At 40.9% G+C, this 19,684-nt stretch overlaps 1 protein-coding gene across 3 annotated transcripts; it reads right to left on the bottom strand.

Annotated features, from left to right (window-relative positions):
- Window positions 1-1,230: 1,230 nt before the first annotated feature.
- On the bottom strand, window positions 1,231-19,681 carry LOC142960727 (uncharacterized). Of its 3 annotated transcripts, XM_076102711.1 has the most exons (14): window positions 11,929-19,681; window positions 10,940-11,789; window positions 7,600-7,660; window positions 7,410-7,511; window positions 6,136-6,285; window positions 5,896-6,033; window positions 4,268-4,309; window positions 4,005-4,154; window positions 3,810-3,872; window positions 3,591-3,648; window positions 3,307-3,441; window positions 3,112-3,226; window positions 2,649-2,800; window positions 1,231-1,900 (listed from the first exon to the last, which is right to left on the bottom strand). In XM_076102711.1, exons 2-14 carry the CDS (start codon window positions 11,459-11,461, stop codon window positions 1,774-1,776), a joined length of 1,815 nt encoding a protein of 604 aa, XP_075958826.1. In that variant the 5' UTR covers window positions 11,462-11,789; window positions 11,929-19,681; the 3' UTR covers window positions 1,231-1,773. The 3 variants fall into 3 exon arrangements, with proteins under 3 accessions (XP_075958826.1, XP_075958825.1, XP_075958827.1); XM_076102710.1 differs by having other exon boundaries at window positions 10,940-19,681; XM_076102712.1 differs by lacking the exon at window positions 4,268-4,309 and having other exon boundaries at window positions 10,940-19,681.
- Window positions 19,682-19,684: the final 3 nt, after the last annotated feature.

Genomic DNA, 19,684 nt, shown 5'->3' with positions numbered 1-19,684 from the left:
CTGTAAATGTTCTAACCACTTTGAGGCCGTAAACGCACCATAATAAAACTTTTCTGCAGATTTTTTTGTTGTTGCTCCTATTTAGCTTTTAAACAGTTTAACACAGCATTTTGTGAGTCTAATGTAAGGTTTTTGTTTTACACTAAAGCAAACATTGTGATGTCAAACACGAACCAAAAAAAATGCAAGAAGTTGTGATCTCAAATTGACTTGTGAGATTGTCAAAACCAAAAGTTTAAAGTGAAGTTTACAACTGATGTGAACACTATTACGATATAGTAACATACCTGAAACAATTGAAACTGAAAGTTAGTTCCCCCCCTAATATTTTATTTCTCTCATGGAATAATTTATTGAATAATCTAAGCACACATGCAGGGAGGGGAAATTAACATAGTTAAAATGAAGATTTGTTAAGTAAAAGAAATAATGAAAATCATTATATAGTATATCAGTAACCTTCTGCACTACATGCATTCTACCAGTAGATGGCAACAAACACTGTTATAAAGTATGGAGCTTTATTTAATTAACGCATTATTTCTGACAGTTTGCAGGAAAATCTAAATTTAAAAAAAGTTTAATTTGCCATGACGGCCAAAAACTCATAATCTCTATTAAAATGCATTTTCATGTGATTATAAGTTGCTCCAAGTTGTCATTGTTTGCTTAAGGAAAGTGAAAATATATCATTAAACCTATGCAAGACGAACACACAAAACATTGTAAATAAATGTTCACTTTACATTAAACAAACAATGAGCACTTAGATATATTTATAGTCACATTACAATGCATTACAAGGGATTATAATACTTTATAAAAAATGATCAGAATGTACTACAACAATGGGAATTATAAGACACTATTATCTTTGCAAAAACAAATGTCAGTGCGTAAACAGATATTCAGAAGTATTATGATAAGTGACCTTATAAGTCATGATATAATGCTTCATAATGTGTTATGATTATTGTTATAAAGAATTCTAAATATGAATGAGTTCTTATAATTAAGCAGAATGAGCAGAATATCACACATTATACGTTTATAAAGAAATATGAGCGTCACAGGAAGGGCTACCAAAATGAACTGCAATCTCTGTTGGTGTCAAGCCAACTACTATCTCTGGCATCGTCCATTTAAAGAGTTACACTCACACTCCACCTCTTAATAGTCTTGCTCTGCAAGTTCGCCACAATGATGTAAAAACTTCACAATAAAAATGAAAATGATTAGAAAATAGCTTTATTTCGCCACATTGCAAGACTCAGGCAAGACTCTTATTGTTACTGGAGCATCTCTGCGCTGGTTCATAACTCTTTGGTTTGTAAAGATTGCTCATGTTGCCAAACACTGATTGGTCAACAGCAGCTGTCAGCTATCACAAGCTAGTTTTAAAAAGAGTGTTAATCTTCCCTTCTTTAACTGCAGCATTGTTATTGATTTGAGAACCACATAAAAACCAACGTGCATCTTGTAAAGCCACACATGTCACAATACATGTTATAAGAAGCTGCATTTTAAGAATCAAAGTCAGTCAACCACAAATTCTAAAGGAAATGGGGCAAACTGGTGATTGCACACATACAGTATAAAACTGATTTGGCAGAGAAAAAACATTTGTCTAACACTAAAGTCTGTGTTTATGTGATTCAACAGTGGTTCTCTATTACTTTGCTTGGCAAGAGGCCAATTTTGAGCTTATTCAAAGTGTTCATGACACACTGTGGTTACTAACATCTAGACTGGGTCATCTACTCTGATACAGAGTTACTCAAACTGCTTCAGGTGGCTGTAGAGGGACTGCACGTATGTAAACACACACATGGGGTCTGGCTTGTCCCCCATCTCCATCATGTCCTCCACCTCGATCAGACGGAGACAGTCAGCCTGCTCCCTGAAACGCAGAAGTATATAAAATGTATATAAAGAATAAAGAAGTCCAACAGATTTATCTATTAAAGACGACATCAATGCTGACATGAAGATGCGATCATTCAAAGCACATCCAAACACGTGCGCTCCAGCCAAGACTCTCTCTGTTCGGGTTTGAGAAGTCTTTTAGTTCATACAAGTCAAGTCCAAGTAAAGTCCCCAGTCAATGGCCTTATCACAAAAGTCCGACTTTTTTAGGAAAGTTGCTTATTTGCCTTCTGGTAGAGAGTAATATGAGAAACTTGATACCATCGGTTTATTATATTAGCTTAGCTTAGCACAGAGACTGGAAACAGGTGGGAACAGCTAGCCTGGCTCTGTGCATAGGTAAAAAAATCCCCCTACTAGCTACTCTAAAGCTCACGTTATATATCTTCTTTTAATCAGTACAACTGTACGGAGTGTAAAAATGACAATTTGGTTATGTGTTGTGTGTTCTGTGCCTGACCAGTTAAATTAAAGTCTTGCTTTAATGTAAATCTTGGCCGTGCTGTACTGTCCTACAGACAAAGTGTTGCACCTGTTTGATTCAATGTTGAATGTCCAAATACTGGCTGAGAGACTACCAGTCAACTAAACCGTGGCACTTTTTAAAAATGTTAAAAATATCACCCAGGTACCTCGAATTTGATTGCAGATGTACTTCAGTGTAATCAAAGTATACGCTCACTCACTCACAGCCTCACACAGTCAATCTTAGCCATGCTTACTCGGCGGTGCTGAAGGCCAGCTGGAGGTTGTGTTTGCGGTTTGCAGCTTCCAGCGTGTTGTAATCAAAGTCCAGAGGGAAGAACGAGTGAACCAGAGCACAGAAAGCCATCCCGTCACTCCAGCTGGACGAGAAGTTCTGGATATCTATGTTCTGAAAGAAAGACGGTAACGTCATCACACTAAATACTTCATGTAGTTTATTTTCATTCAGTTCTTGAGTCACACTTACAGTAAATTGTATTTCTTGTCATAATATCAGTCCAGTGTGAGATAAGGGGGAAGCGTCTTTTAGCTAATTCATCATCTTTTTGCGCTTTTTCCCATTTTCTCTTATTTTGACATTCCTATTCTAGCTATTGCCAAAGTTGTCATGCAATTGAAGATCTTTACATAGCAAATAGAAGTTTGCTGCTATATCAATGCTCTGAATATAGTGTTTAGCACCTTTATTTAGAGTCATACCTGATAGCCAATGGTTTTTGAGCGGCACCACTCCAGGAGAATCTGTTTTATACCACTGGCGCTGGACGCTCCAAAACTCTGAGAGCGCTTCAGTTTAGGTTTGGAATCCTTTGGTCTACTCAACAGAAATGCAAATATGACAACATGTCATTGACTATTATGAATTAGGACGATATGGAAAGTATTTTAAATTACTTTATAGGCTCTGAGTTCATCCTCTCAAAGAGGGCCCTCTTGGCCTGAGCCCCATTGAGCCCCCCTGAGCGTGGAAGCGTTTGGGATTTCATCACATCCTGCTTGAACTCGACTCCCCCTATCTTGTTCGCCTTCCTTTGGAGAAACAGTGGACAACAGACACAATTACATTTCGACTGAAACTGCCAAAAGGCTCTTAATGTACAAAACAGGACATCCATCAAACAACAGTCAACAGTAAGTTTGTTTCATGTTACAAAACACGATTCATGGTCTTGACTTACTTGTCCAAATTTGGTGAGAAACCAGATTTTATGATTGATTTGGAGGGCAGCAATTTTTCTGCAAAAACAGGAAGTCATAGTGAACAAGAGAGATGGCATGAGATAGATTAGAAAGAGAAAGAAACAAAACACAACCCCAAACATAATAAAAAAACTACAACTAATAGATTGTAATACTTGCACATACTGTTACAAACAGGACGGTTTACTGTATTTTACCTGCAGGCTGAGGAAAGCTCACACTTCTCTTCAGACTGGGACTTGGTGTCTTGAGAATGGGTGCTGAATAGATATGGTGAGACAAAAACAACGAGGGTAAAAGTGGAGGAAGAAATCTTTAAAAAATATGTAAACTGAAAACAAGCTGTGACTTTTATTTTAGAGACAGATCCTTGTGTCCTTGGTTGAACTCACCTCTCTTAAAGGGATACTCCCCAGATTTTACTACGGTGTCCTGTGATGCTGAGAGACTCGGGGACGGTCCTGTTGTAGCAGACAATGAAGACTCCGTGTTGGGTTTGCTCATAGCCGAAGGAGGCAAGTGTGGCTTGGTTTCAGTGACGTCTAAAGAGAGAAAGCACACGAATATCCAATTCCCAAAAATCGTTAAGTCTTGCTTTGATTTTAAGATATCTGAGCAGAAAAAAAACCCAATATTGTAGCATTGTACTACTCACCACGTCTAAATGGTGAGCTTAGCTCCTTTGTTCCAAACGTACCTGCACAAGTGAAAATGGAATATAATAATAAGTGTTAAGGAAAAGGGAGTAACTGGAGTAAAAATACAAACGTGCAGAAAAAAAATACCCTATGAAAATTTAAAAAATTTAAATTTTTATTTTCAGCAAAATATACTTAATGTATCGTATCAATAGTAAAAGGGCTCATTATGCAGGCTCCTTTCAAAATGTTACTCTATATTATTATAGAATATACAGTAATTCTAGTGTAGAGTATTTTAATGTTATAGTTTGTCAATGTGGAGCCAATTTCCCAGACGTTGCGTACCCCTGGGTGAATTACTAGTATAGTACTGCATCATTTGTTATAAGCATAGCATTTCTTTGAGTGTATATTAACTATCCATGTCAAATAAATGTAGTGGAATAAAAAGTATAATATTTCCCTCTAAAATGTAGTGGATGGTTTACTGAACAGGCCTACTGGGAAGTGTAACAGCAAAATGTCACTCGAAGAGACGCGTACCAATCAGGAAGAAATGCAAGATTACCACAAGAAACATAAAAGGAATAGAAAGAGACCCAAAGACACTACAAAGAGACACAAAACGACCACAAAGAGACACAAAAACACCACAAAGAGACACAAAACGACCACAAAGAGACACAAAAACACCACAAAGAGACACAAAAACACTACAAAGAGACACAAAACGACCACAAAGAGACACAAAAACACCACGAAGAGACACAAAGACACTACAAAGAGACACAAAAAAGACCACAAAGAGACACAAAAACACTACAAAGAGACCCAAAGACACTACAAAGAGACACAAAGACACCACGAAGAGACACAAAACGACCACAAAGAGACACAAAAACACCACAAAGAGACACAAAAACACCACAAAGAGACACAAAACGACCACAAAGAGACACAAAAACACCACAAAGAGACACAAAACGACCACAAAGAGACACAAAAACACCACGAAGAGACACAAAGACTCTACAAAGAGACACAAAAACACTACAAAGAGACACAAAACGACCACAGAGAGACACAAAAACACCACGAAGAGACACAAAGACACTACAAAGAGACACAAAACGACCACAAAGAGACACAAAAACACTACAAAGAGACCCAAAGACACTACAAAGAGACCCAAAGACACTACAAAGAGACACAAAACAGCAACAAAAAGAGGCAAAAGCATCACAGAGTCTATGTTTTGCTCCTATGTACAAAAGATGGTGAAGCTTTTTGCATGTTTGTGCTATTGAGACATGAGTAGAAGTATAAAGTAGCAGAAAATGGAAATACTCAAGTAAAGCACAAGTATGAACAATACTTGAGTAAATGTACATAGATACATTCTACAGCTACCAAAGAGGTTGCAATGGCGTTCTGAGTACAGTAGTTAAGGGTGTTACTAGTTGGGTGGTAGTACTTATGTCACTGTTGTCAGACATGTCTATAATTTACGAATGTGCAGACAGTTATAAGGCCTAATACTTTCAAGGATCAAATCGTATGAATGCATCCCAATAGTCTGTAGTGACATTAAACAAAAGACCTACTCGCTGGCCTCTTATAAAAGAATATTCCCCCGCTTCACCTGTTGGAACCTCTGCTGTAGAATGAGCAGCCGCTTTAGGCGCCAATGCTGGAGACTGGGCAGGTTTGGTGGCACCCAGACCCTCTGGTTTGGTTGTCATTGCAGTGACGGGAAGATGGGGCCTCGGTTCATCAGCGTCTGAAAAAGAGAGAATCTGAATAGTTGAGATTTTAAGTAATGGGGTTTGGTTACACTGGCAGAGCAGATTGTGACAGAAACAGAAAGAGATTTCTCTCTCACCACATTTAGCAGGAGACTCTACTGGTTTTACTGGAGTTTCTTTGGGGGCTGAGGCAGGAGACTGTGGGACAGCTGGAGCGTCAGAGCTGGGTTTCAGCATTGTAGAGATGGGACGATGAGGTTTGGTCAGAAGACCTGATTCTTCTTGATCTGGAAGGAAAAGAAGATCAATTGAATACAGTCATTCAATAAATCGCATTCTTAAAACAGAAGAGACCTCGAAGAGCGCAGACCTCCACCAAGTCCATGCCCCATCTCGCAGTGTTCACAAAAGTGAAAAAAAATCATTGGTGTATCCACCTCGGTATTTGGATCTGCACCAACATTGAATGGGTTCTTCCTTGGCCCGTGCTACAACTTCCCACTAAGTTTGATGAAAATCAGGCAGGTAGTTTATCTTTAATATTGCTGACAAACAAACAAACCGATAGTAACGATCATAGTCAGAGATGGCACTAGATTTCTATATAAAGAAAGCATTACAGGTACAAACAATGTCAGCGTGTATGAATTAACATTTGTAATTGTTTGCAATAAAATAGCAACACACAGCAATAATGTAACCGTGTGATAAATTAGAGGTTATCATTTTAAAGTTGTATTTTTGATATTGTATCAAAAGACTTGAATCATTCTGGAGAAAAAAACTGAAAGCTTGAATTTTTCCAGTCTGATCTTAATTTCATGACACAGGAACATCTTTCTGGACATAATGTTTTATCCTTTCATCTGTTGCTGCAACAGTGTCCCCATGTGGAGCTTTAAGGCTCCGTGCGATTCAGGAGTGAAGTTGCAGTGAACTTTTCATTTGGTTCGGTGAGCTTTCATACTTTACTTTCTCTGTTGGATAGAAATATCAGACTGAAACTTCCCAGAAATAAGGGAGCTTCATTCTGCTAAATAACGTAAACACTTCCGTGTTTTTTGTGTGTGACCACCAGCAGCACGGTGTTATCGTTGAGGGCTTTCACCTCCTCATTTGACCACGGCCGTCCATGACATTTCTCACATCATTTCTCTCGCTGCCTGACTCGATGTTGATCCCGTGCGTGACAAAGTGTGCACTCACCTTTAACCCACAACGCATTGCGTTCTTAACTTAAGTGAACTGAACTCCAGTAAACTTGGAAGCCAGAGCTTTCACACAACCCCAAACCAATCAGTTAAAAATGGAACAAAAAGCTCAGGTGTCAAAAGCACCCTTAAACTCATCTAGCACAAAAAACAAAAAGACATAAAATGAACTTGTAAAACACGTAAAGGAATCAACTGACCAGACATGTTGAGGGTTTCCAAGGTATATTTAGAAGAGTTAGTGACAGCAGAGGTCTCTGTGCTTAGTTTTGTGATGACTGTGAGAGGCTGCTGGGAGATTTCTGAGGAGACACAGACAAACACAACCAAAGGTGAGGCTTGTCAGCTTGTGGGGTTAAATGTGTGGAACTTCTCAGGTCATCCACCTACCTGGGTTCCCATCCTCTTGTGCAGTTGTGGCAAAATGTGTCTCTCCTTTTGCATCAGTGCCCTGATCGGTAAAGACAAGACGTACAAAACATGCAATTCTATTATTTATTTACTTGATGCAAGTGGGAGGGGATAGGGGCTAATAATCTACCCAAAAACCTGGTTTATTCGTTTTAAAAAGACTGGTATGAATTGTACAAGGAATCCTATTTCCTTTGCCAGCCATTATCTCAGGATGAGGTATGCAAGACACGACACTAACTGCGCCTGTGTCTATTTATATATTTGTCGTAGCAACATCACTCATCGCATTGCTCACAGCAAACAAACAAAGATGGTTCTTTTTGTCTGTCAGACTGCTGTGGAGCTAAAATTAATTTTAAGGCCTTTATCCTCTGTGATAAATCTGTCAGTGTGTGTGTGTGTGTGTGCTCACTTCTCTAAATCTAACGTGGGATCTTCAGCTGTTAACAGCTGAAAGCTTCTCCTTAAATGACAGCTGAGGTGAACAAACCCATGTTCCCACTGAGACGCTATTTTAGATTTTGCAATCAGTCCTTTTGCGAGAGTTTCTGCTCCACTCTTCTTACATCCCAATATAGCCCCAAATGGATGCTTTGGTTGTTCAAGTGTATCAGCCCCTTCCCCAACCCCTCTGCATTTTGCTTTCCAGAGACACGCAATAGAGCCATTTCAGCCAGCCCGTCAACTGCTCGTCAAGAGGAGGATTAGCACTCCAGTGATCCCTGGGCTTCACAATAGCTCCCGTAGGATATCACAGTGTGACTCTGTCTGACCCGATAAATCCTTTCAACCTCTGGCTGGGTTTACCTCCGTATCACTTTGCCTCCTTCTTAGAAACATGCAAACATTCCTTGGTAGGCAACCGACAAACGCACTAAGATACGTTTTTGTTTTGTCTTTTTTTTTATCACCGTTGATGAATGACCAGGAAGACACAGTGAAATGAAACATAACCCGTTTCACCTTTCCACCTGCACATTTCATACATTTAACCACTTTTAATTTTTCAAATCTAAAATTCCCATTAAATAAATTCCATGTCCTAAGACTGCATTTGGATACTCTAATAATGATATTAACAATGGATTAAAGGATCACTTGTATGTGAGAGACGTTGCTGCTGTTCCCCTCAAATCTACGGAGCGTTTTAGCACCTTTCAGTTCACCGTTTCCGTTTTACGGTGCACAACTTTACCGTTTGATTCAGTCTCACGGTTCTCCTCGGACTATATAAAACACCTGACCTTAAAACTCACTCTACTCTACCAGTCCAGCACCAAATGGCAGACAGACAAAGATAACAACGAGCAGTTGAACAACATAGTGGAGCATTGAGCAGCTACAGAGCCAGGTGTTTCTCAGGAGTTGGTGGAGACCAAAAACGGAGTTTAAAGAAGAGTGTATATTGGACTTATACTTTGAACACAGGTTTATAACAAATTTCCCCCTGGGGATGAATAAAGTATACATCTATCTATCTATCTATCTTATACAACAACTTTATATAATAACAGAGATTTTAGGGAGCTGGCAACTATTGGTCATTGGTGGTACATCTTGCCATTGGCTTCAGCTTGGTGACAACATGAGACCAGACCAAATTGGGATAACGGCGCACAGCTTTTCACTCGCTGTATGAGGCGGGCGCACTTTTCGTCTTCGGAAAGTTACAAAAATCGTTGGAGACGACACTCCTCAATAGATTTAAAAAATATTAAAGGAAGATGATGTTGAATGTGAAAATGATGAAGCAGAGTATTAGGTGATGAATCAGAGGGCTATCTTGGTACTGGGGGGGGGGGGGGGGGGGGGGGATTGACTGTGGTACGTCAGAGGGAGGGTTGACGGGTTGGAGAAGACCCGGTGATTTCAGCGGAGAGGAATGTTGGCAGGGTGTGCGTTTTGACAGGACAGCTGTTTGTCCGTCTCAGGGTGTTATTGACGGGGACGTAGACGCAAGTCAACTTTCCATTCAGAGATTTGAGACTTGGATTTGATGGCAAGCAAGATTCCGGAGCGATTAGGGGAGAGTAATTTATTATATACCTATCTTATGTGTGAGTGAGCACAGGAGTTACGGCACAACACAATATGTGTACTACAGGCACTGTTAGTAGCATGTAGTATAGTATGTTTGTCAGGTAATGCCCTATGTTGACTGTGGATCTGACTTTATTTCCAAAATTTTCAGGACTTCTTTGCCTGAGCAGATAACAGCTCCAAAGTGCTGAAGCTCAGTCCCAAATCAAAGACCCCAAAATACATGTGCCCTTTGGAGGACCTGCTGTTATAAAAGCAGGACATGAGCACAAGAGTTGGGGGAGGGGGGGGGGGGGGGGGGGGGGTAGGGAATGGTGGAAGGGTGCAAGCAATGCGTGTGGTGGTGGGGTTGTTGTTTGGGCCAATGTAAAGAAATAACCACCGTAATGGTGATAATTTGAATATTCAAGGTATATAATGCTTGATATTGTATTATTATTTGATATAGGCAGTGGTGCAGAGCCTTTGCAGCAGTGCTGTTACCACTGCTGCTAATAAATGTGTGAAACTGAAGTCAGAGGTTAAATATATATTATATATTTATTATAATATAATAAATATAATACAGTTAATATAGGTTTTTCATGAATTAGGAAAGCTCGTAGGTTTGAACATGAAGGATTATTTTTGGGAAACAGCAGTTTTCATTTCACTATAAAGGATATAGTTGCTTACAGCCATATTCTTTGGGTTGGTGATCCTTTATGACATTTTGAAGACTCATACCTGACAATGGCAAAACTTTGAGAAGTGAGAGTTTTGACGAGCGCAATTAACCTGGGACGGGAGGTCGGACAGTTTCGGGTTACAGAGCTGCCAAGGCTCGTTGGCATTGTAGGCTGCTATAGAATCGGTACAGTAAAATGGGGTTGTTTTCAGACAGACTTTAGAACTGCGTGTAAAAAAAAAAGAAGTAAACTTTAATGCGGCCGAATGTAAAGTTATTGAAAACAGACCGCCATGGTCTAGTGTGGTGATCTAGATTCTTATAAGTGATTATTTTTGTGCCTTTTCAAGTAAAGTTGTGCACTGTACTAAGAAGTCGCGTGCATAATTACTGCATGAATATCTTATTTATTCACTTGTTAATTTAGTAGAGCATCACCCAATCCAAGGTGGAAGTTAGAGAGAGGTCTACCTGAGTCCCTCACAGGTGCATCATTTCTTGGGGACCAGGTTCATCTACACCTTACACCTCTTGATCACCCAATCTTCATTCCTCTCTTTGTCGTAACAGTCTTTATTCTGTGAATTGTATTATCTGTAGAGTACTCACATTGATTTCAGCATGTCTCTTTGCTCTCCATGGATGAGGGGCTGGGGTGTTGCTGGGTGCAGCAGCAGCAGCAGCAGCAGCAGCATGGCTTGATCCTCCACTTGACCCTGATGTTTCAGAGTATGTGGAAGTGGACTGACGTGACTGGATATTCTCTGATCTTCCAGAGTAAACCAGCCCTCTCTGCCGTCCTCCTGGTTGCCCGTTCTCCATACTATCCTCCACGTTCTTCCCCTTCACTTCGGCGGGACCCCTCTCGATCTTTAGCCCGGACAGACCCTCCACCAGGCGGCTGAGGGCCTCCAGCTTTGACCTGAGCTGCAGGTTTTCCTCCTGCAGCCTGGTCACCGCCTCGGCCAAGGGTCCGTTGGAAATGCACATCTCCTCGATCCTCTGCTCTGTGCGCTGCTTGAAGGCGCTTACGTCCACGTGCACCTCCCTTACAGCTGCTTGCAAAGTGGCCCTGAACTGCACCAGGGCCTCGCTTACCATTACCTCCTGAACACCCTGTGTGGCTTCCATGGCTCTTGTAGTGACCCTCACCACCCCTGAGATTCAAGTCAGATGAGTAATGGGGTGGTTGGTTCAAAGATCAATCAGAAACCAAACCTTCAGTCTCAATAGTCCTTTTTTCAGTTCGTTCTCCGATTCACGTCCTCAAAATGAAATTGATCAAATACTTTTTTTAAACTTCTACCAATTCCTTGCTTCAAAGATATCGGCCGTGTTCCATGCCAGTCCTTCAGTTAAGTTGGAGGTGCAGGAAGATCCCGAGGCGGCAACTCATTAAAGTCCCATCAAGCTCCATGGAGGACTTCTCTCAATGTGCGTATTCTCTCTCTCCTCTCATCTGGTCAAAGCATGAGCGGTTGTTATTTATAAGTCGTGGAAAACTCACGCACAATGTCATTTTGGGAAATGAGATTACGTACTGCACGGGCAGATCAGGTTCTCAGTGCATGCAGGAGCAGAGGAATGGTCAAACTAACCTTTCAGAGGGGTCCAGTTGAAGTGTCAGACGACTGGTGGTGGTGCAGCTACTATTTGTTTCGTGGATGCTTTCCCCCTGCTGCCCCGGCCCAGTGTGTTGTCTAAGCTATCTGTGTCTCCTCAGCCTGGGAGCAACAGATTTGCCTCTGTATTTTTGGACATAAAGGGGGCTGGAAAAGATCAAATGGGGGGGGGGGGGGGGAGCCAGGAATATTTAAACGTTTTTGTCTCTTTGCTGCTGGTAAGGCGGTTACTAGATAGAGAGAGTTGAGTTTCCTACGGGTCAATTTCAAGGCATACAATTGTATCGTGAAACTGACTTAAACAAGAAAATCACATTGGAAACAAGGGAGAAAACACATTTTATTTACTCTAAAAATGTATTCACGTTTAGATTAAAGACAAATCAAGGCTTTCATTTTACTGCACCTCAAAGATTTTAAATTTTCAAATCTGAAGACCACCTAAAGATCTGAAGACCCTCTGGATGATTCTTATCTTAAATATTGTAATTGTCTGTCTTTATTGTGCCTTTCTTTACACATGTTGTCAAATTGTCAAGTGTAATGTCCATTTTCATGCAATTTGCAGAGCACTGTACATTTCACCCAAATACCTGACAATAGGTAATTTCCCACAATTAAGCACTCCTTCCTTTTGGTTCCTTTTAATGTTACATGCAGTTTAAAAAGAATATCGATGAATGTATACACCAGTAACATACAGTGCGTACTGAAGAGGACCATAAACATTTAAAAAATCCTCATCAGCAACCTGTAAAGAGATTTTTAAAGCGGCTCATTAGGAGATCAGATTATGCCTGGCGTCTAAACCATCTGATGTATTTGCTTCTACTAAAGGAAGTTATTATTTTTAGGTTGCTTTTTATGTGTAACATTTAAAGAAATATGGTGCTTTGAAAGTGATTGTAAACGCATCATTCTACCCACAGATTTAAGCATGATCAGACATTCAATTGGAGTGTCAGATAAACAAATCAGAGAAGCAGGAGTGACCTTCACTCCACCGTCGTTCACTGCTCCCTTCAGCCTCCGACGTCATGTTGAGCCGGCAGTGCCTCTGGGTGGCCGGGACTTCACATTACAGCTCAACGAGGCAGCGAAGGCACCACGACCAGGCATAGACATCGAACACACGGCATTAAAAAAAAAATAAAAAAAAAATAGGAGGAAGTACAAAAGCATGCAAGAAGAAAATGTCGATAATCTTTATTTAAGCAGACACAAATGATGACTGTGGTCTGTCGTCGTTCTCTGAAAGTTACTTGCTGCAAATTGTCCTAAAATTCCTTCATGATGGCCATCTGGATTTCATTCTCCCTCATCCTGACACCTTGTAACACCACATACATTGTATATTGTCTTACCGGCTACACAATGAGCAGACACTCGCTGTACAGCTGTAAGTGGAGCAGCGGATTCAGGTGGTGATTCTCTGTAAGTTCATCAATAGCAGCAAACCCCTTTCACATCGTCTTCTGATATAAAGAATATGGATAACAGCCGCTTTAAGTTTACTGTAACTGGTAGCGCCAGCTTCCGTGTGAAATGAAATGGAGAAGATGAGACAAATGATCCCCCCCTCACAACAAAAGAAATGGGCTAAGATGAACACAATGTCAAAGGCCAAATGAAAGTGATTAAAGTGAGTTTCAGTGGCTTTAAAACAAGAATAAAAATAGATGGTGGTGTGCAAAAACAGATGACAAGACAAGGAAAACAAAACAGTCTATCAAATCAAATTTATTGAATTTTAAAGGGGTGCTCTGAATTCACAAGTTCCAGCTACAGTACATAACTCCTCCCACATCAATAGTTTTAAGCTATTTTGTAAAACAGTCCAGTCTATTTTCAGATTTCAGAAATTTCCTCAAAAAAAGGTCACGCTACAGAAAACAACCCATGAAGACAGATGCATCAAATCTGATATGAATGTATGACAAATTAGAATGCTATCAAAAATAATGTGGGGCAGGAAGTGTTAAAGGTTGTGAAGGTGCTGTGTTTAGGTCGCACCCAACGGAGGAACAGTGAGTGACATGGACAGCAGGTCAAGGGTCAAACCCAAATCTCCAAAACATTCACATCCAGTACAAAGACAGATGAAAGGTCCAAAACAACAGAAACACAGCAAACCTATTCACAACATGCCTATGCTTTAAAGGGGTTAAACCTCAAATAATGCATGTCCACTTAGAAAATAAACATCGTGGGATTTGCTTGATAATTTGAAGATATAGATAGCATATAGATATATCTGTAGAGGCCTTAATTTCATCAGAGTCAAAGGACAAGTTGTGTTCTCATCCGAGCAGTAAATGCATAGCAATCAATCAGTTAAACATATGAATGATATGATTTTAAACAACAACTATGAGACTTTTCTTCATGATTGCAAGCAAACACAAAAAATGTAATTCTGCCTCAGGATATGATTATAATAAACGTGATAAATACAGCCACAACCTGTAAACACCGCCTGCCAACTTTGCTCCTTCACACGAGACTTTTCTGGGCGTCACAAATAGATCTCTTTTTTTCACAAGGCACTGGAGACCAGATTTGGTTCACTGTCTCCACAGATCAAAATCAGTCACAGCGACACGGCTTTCTCTTTTCTTTCCGTTGTTTGCGGCGCTTAGAATTCAAGCTCATCAGACATCTGTACGATAAAACCTCTGTGCAGTTCACCAGCCTAATGCCGCATTCACATCATATCGGAAGAAATTAAACTTCTAAATATTGTTTCTACGTGTTTAAAAGACACCACTTTAGATCGTAGGACTACAGATCTCTGCTGTACTTTGCAGCTGACGACGAACAACAGATGTTTCCACGATGCCGGGATCAGACGCAGTAAAGACGTGAAGAAACACGGCAGACTACACACTATGGACCCCCCGGACCATCGAGGTACCGGGGACCTTTCCTACACATGAAGTCACTGCTTTGTCTTTATTGTGCACGGAGGAGTGACCTGTGCTTCTCCGGGTCACCATTATGGTCGTAAATGTTGTCTAACTAGATGAGAGATGGCTTTAAAAATAAGAATTCTGACAGTGAGGCATCCCAGATTCATTTTGGTGTCCACGTTCCCATTCTATCCTTACTTAATACAAAGCATATCTGTTTGTAGTTTTGACTGTGTAATGCGAGACGTTTCTCAGTATAATCATTATGTAGGAGTTAAATGTCACCGTGACATACAGTAGATTTAAATGCACTGGGTGTGCGTTAGTGGACAATCAACTAAACCAGCTGTAAAATCGGCATTAAACCCTCAAGAGGAAACATCCAACTCCACGGTCACTCTCTGGGACCCGAAGACAAGACGTGAGACCGGAGGGTGGTTATGTTAATGAGAAGTGGGTCAATGAGATATTAAGAGGAATCATCTACAGCCGGTCTAAAACAAAAACAAACTGAGAGGCAAATGGTTCTCTTCATCTCTCTACAATTACTCTGATTAACTGCAGTTCCCGTCGGTCTTTGGTTTACCAACCCTTCGAAAGTTGACGTTATCACAAGCCACGACAGAAAGCATAAATACAAGACAAATATCGAAAACAAAAAGCTTTAAAAATATAATTTAGAACAGAAACAGCACACCATTCTAGTTGTGATCATGTTCAGAATCTCTCTCTCTCACACACACACACACACACACACACACACACACACACACACACACACACACACACACACACACACACACACACACACACACACACACACACACACACACACACACACACACACACACACACACACACACACACACACACACACACACACACACACACACACACACACACACACAGCAAAGAGGATGAATTTAAGACTTTCGATAAGAAGAATCTATCAAGTGACAAAAGAATACCTGTTGAGATCCGTGTGTCTCATAATTCCTACTGAGGGATTCACAGGTTCAGGATCAGACTATGTGGCGGTGATCCAGACTCCATGCGATGGAAATAATGTGGCTCGTCTTCCCAATGAACGTTTAAAAGAACTATGCAGTCGGGTCAGTGTGTGTGATCAGATCAGACCAATTAAATCAGATGTTGCTTTTTATTATTATCAAATATCAGGTACCGGCAAGGCAGTGTCATGAAATGATATGGGTGTTATTTTTTTGTAAAGTATAGAAATTACATGTGAATTTTTGGACACAAGTCACTTACAAATATATATAATGTTGCTTTCTGAATTGCCAAGAGGGACACAATGAAAATAAAAGAATGAACTGCTTCGATGAAGAACATATTGAACAAAGAGAGGGAAACTTTGATGACCAAATTCAGGAAATTGTCACAGAAAAAGGGTGGAATGTTATATATTCTATATTTATTCCATGATGTCAAAGCTTAGCTTAGAGACTGCTCTTAAAATCTTAATGAACCTCACATTTAAACTCAGCCATTGGTCTATTTAACAGTTCCCACAGACATAAACATGACGGTCAGTCAGATGTGACAGTTTCCACGAGTGTCAAAAGTCCTGGGCAGTTGTGGGAGGTTAAAAGAACTTTCCAAAAAAAAAAAATCTAAGCATCAAGAGTGTCCCAACATGCTCGACTTTAAGGGTTTTAAAAGAGCTGCGACTGCGCCTCAGATAGTTTTGTGTCATGATGGTATGAAAGCTGTCTCAATGGCTTTTCTACCCGAGATAAAAATAGTCCGATCGAAATAATCCTGAACTCAAACTGTTAATAAAGCATTAAAACAGCGCCACATGTCAGGTTGTTGTGTGAGGTCATGGCATGACGATGCGGATGTATGTAGCCGACTACACAGGAGACATGCACAGTTTAATGCCCGCACAGGCAGACTAATCCCAACGGATCCTGCGTGTAAACTGCTGAGTGGACGAGCAGGTAATCCCGACGACAGATGGCAGCAGAGTGGAGGAGGAGGAGGAGGTGGTGGGGGGGCTCGCTCTGCAACTTTCTATCACTGCAGAGCACGTCAGCCCAGAGACGAGTTAAAAAAAGGAGACGGAGTAGTGCATGATGGAAGGGAGGAAACAATAAGGATAAGAAATGACACGCAGCTTTTAGTCTCAAATTCAAAGATTAAAAATGGTCGACTGAAGTGACAACCTTTGGAGACTCATCAAAAGATGTTAGATGAATTCCAAACGGAAGTGTAACATCTTATGAATGTAAATCAAACTTCTTTAGGAGGTAACGGCCATTTAACTTGCACCACCACGTATCTGGTGGGTGTGAGAGGCCGAGGGTGAACCGGCTGAAAGCGGCACAAAGAACCTGGGCTGCTTCCAGTGAGAAGTGGCCTGGTCAGCAACGGACAAAAAGAGAGAGAGGCCCGCACTCCGCTGGGCCGCAGCCAAACGGGACGAACAAGCCCATCATTCAGCAGCACGGCTCCCCTTACTCTTCCCCCCCCCCCCATGCTGCCTGTCAGCAAACAGGCTGTCCGTCTATACAGACAAGACGACTCATCGCCTTTTCTCCCAAACAACGCCGCTGCTGCTGCTGCTGCTTCCCACCGGACGTGGGATACCCAATGTGTTTCAAACCACAGCGCAGAGCAACAAGATCCTCCACACGATGATCTTCTTTGAAGCGAGACTATGTAACTTATGAAAGAAGGAAACAATAGAAAAGTTAAACCTCACCCTCACTCAACTCATCAAGGGGATTTGCCTCTAACGGGCTCAGCCGTCTGGTGGGACCAGTGGCTGTATGGTGGTTGCTGTTAGGTAATGTCACAAACTGTTCCATAGACATAGTCGTGTAAACTGACATGACTGAGTCAGTTGTGCGTCCTGTCTCTACGTGTACCAGTGTCACTACATTTCAGCATTCACGATGATCCCACACTGGACTCACAGTAGCAATCGGCTCGCTTTAACTTTTAACCAAACTGGCGATCATGACACAAGAGCATCTGAGGAAGAGACGTGTGGAAACATTAAAAAACAAACAAAAAAAAAACAGATGTGGATAAAGGGTAAAGCCGTTTGCTGCCTCTTAAAAATGCAGCTGCCTGCCTTGCAGTCATGTTATCATCAAAACCTGTAGAGCTCATTAGCCGTGTCAGTTCTATTTTCCAACGATTTTCTTATTAGTTGCATGCAAACTTTTTTTTTTTTCAGATAAAGAGAGGAGCCCCATCAGGTCAGTGTCCAAACGAGAGAACTCAACATGTCTGTCAACTGAGCTGCAGTTATAAACGTGTCGGTGTATGCTACAAAAACCCTTACTTATGATCAATATACACTTGTTTTTCTTTTCAGCATTACATGAATTTAAATGAATCACAACACCACTAAAGGTCAATTTAAAAAGACAAGCAAAAAATGCAACAGGAGACCATGATCTGTAGTGTGTAGTCCCAGTAGAAATGTACAGCAGAAATAAAATGGATGGTCCCCAAATAAACAACAAACTGAGGCGTGGGTCAATCCTAAAGGACTTGACATTAGTGTTGTCTACATGCACCGCAGCCTCTTCTTGCATAGATTGAATTTGCAGGACATAAAAAAGGCCATAAACCCACTCTTAAATCAGTTAGTCCACTATGAAGCTTGAATGACCCAAGAATATTTAGAGTTAAATTAACCTCAAGAAAAGAATACCTTCTATTTAATCTTTGATATGAAGAAACAATATCCCAAGCATGTGATGTTCTCTAATAAATGCCTTTAAGATTTAATGTCTTTATGCAACTGTGAATACAGCAACGACAAAGATTGCTTTGCATGATTAAAAAAAAAGAAAAGAAAAAGGTCCTCTCAGGTCTAATCACGATGTTATAGATATATGTTAAGTTTTAAAACTAGTTTTTGATTTCGTGATGAAACTAAAACTTGATGTAGATCTCTAAAAACATTCAGTATATACAGCCCTGTGCGAAGTACACAAGTGCATATAGATCTGTAGAGCCTCTGGGGAACTAAACAGTTAAGGATAAACAGGAACAATCACTTCCTGATATCCGTCTTTTCTTTCTTTTTGTGGCTGATCGCTCATAGACTTCAATCCTCTGTTTAAGTTTGCCCCGGCGAGCCTCTGCTCACCTTATTGCTCCGTCCTTGGCCCTGAGTTCATCCCACATTAGGCATCACCACGCCCCCCACCCGCCCCCCACTCCCAAAAAAAAAATATCCCAACATCCTCAACATCTGACCATGAGTCATGCTGCCCTACATCGGCTCTGGCTGCCAGCGTTTCAGTGTCAGATAGAGATCGTGGATTCAAAAGATGAATCTCTCACCAACCCAGCTAACCCTCTGCTCGTTGAACATGCCTCACACATGCAAATGATATAAACCTGGCAGAAATTAAAATCCTTGCAATTGATATTTTTTTAATCTCATCCCATCATCGCGTTACATTGTTTGTTTTTTTTAGACATCGAGAGCAGCCTGGTCAGTATGTTTTATGTTTTCTTCCAAAGGTGATTCACTTGAGGTCTTGACTGAACTTTGTCGTATCATCCTAAAAAAGAATAAATCCAGCACGGACTTGTTTAATGCCATGCATATCATGAAAAATGAAACTTTGTGAAAAATGAAGAATGGTTTCCACAACTGAGGTAATCCCTTTGTTGGTGCCACCATTCTCCAACTCCGACGTCGGAGATTATTGCCGAACCGAATTCCTGAAAAGCTTTCCTAAAATGGAAGTGGAAGTATTCCCAAGAACACGAGTGCAGCATTAAACCCAGGGGGGGGGGGGGGTGGAGGGGGGGTACACACCATGCATACA

The sequence above is a fragment of the Anarhichas minor genome, unplaced genomic scaffold, assembly GCF_050575085.1.
Source record: "Anarhichas minor isolate MPS153535 unplaced genomic scaffold, ASM5057508v1 ptg000027l, whole genome shotgun sequence".
Classification (NCBI taxonomy): Eukaryota; Metazoa; Chordata; class Actinopteri; order Perciformes; family Anarhichadidae; genus Anarhichas; species Anarhichas minor.
The sequence above is the reverse complement of the archived record's forward strand: the minus strand, read 5'-3'. Positions and strand labels throughout refer to the sequence as shown.

Bases quoted from the DNA above. Each gene is read 5' to 3' on its own strand.
- LOC142960727 (XM_076102710.1), bottom strand. From the start codon at position 11,461: ATGGAAGCCACACAGGGTGTTCAGGAGGTAATGGTAAGCGAGGCCCTG. The intron at 6,034-6,135 runs GTGAGAGAGAAA...TCTCTTTTTCAG, and splicing joins AGAGTCTCCTGCTAAATGTG to ACGCTGATGAACCGAGGCCC. The intron at 3,649-3,809 runs GTAAAATACAGT...CTGTTTTTGCAG, and splicing joins GAGCTTTCCTCAGCCTGCAG to AAAAATTGCTGCCCTCCAAA.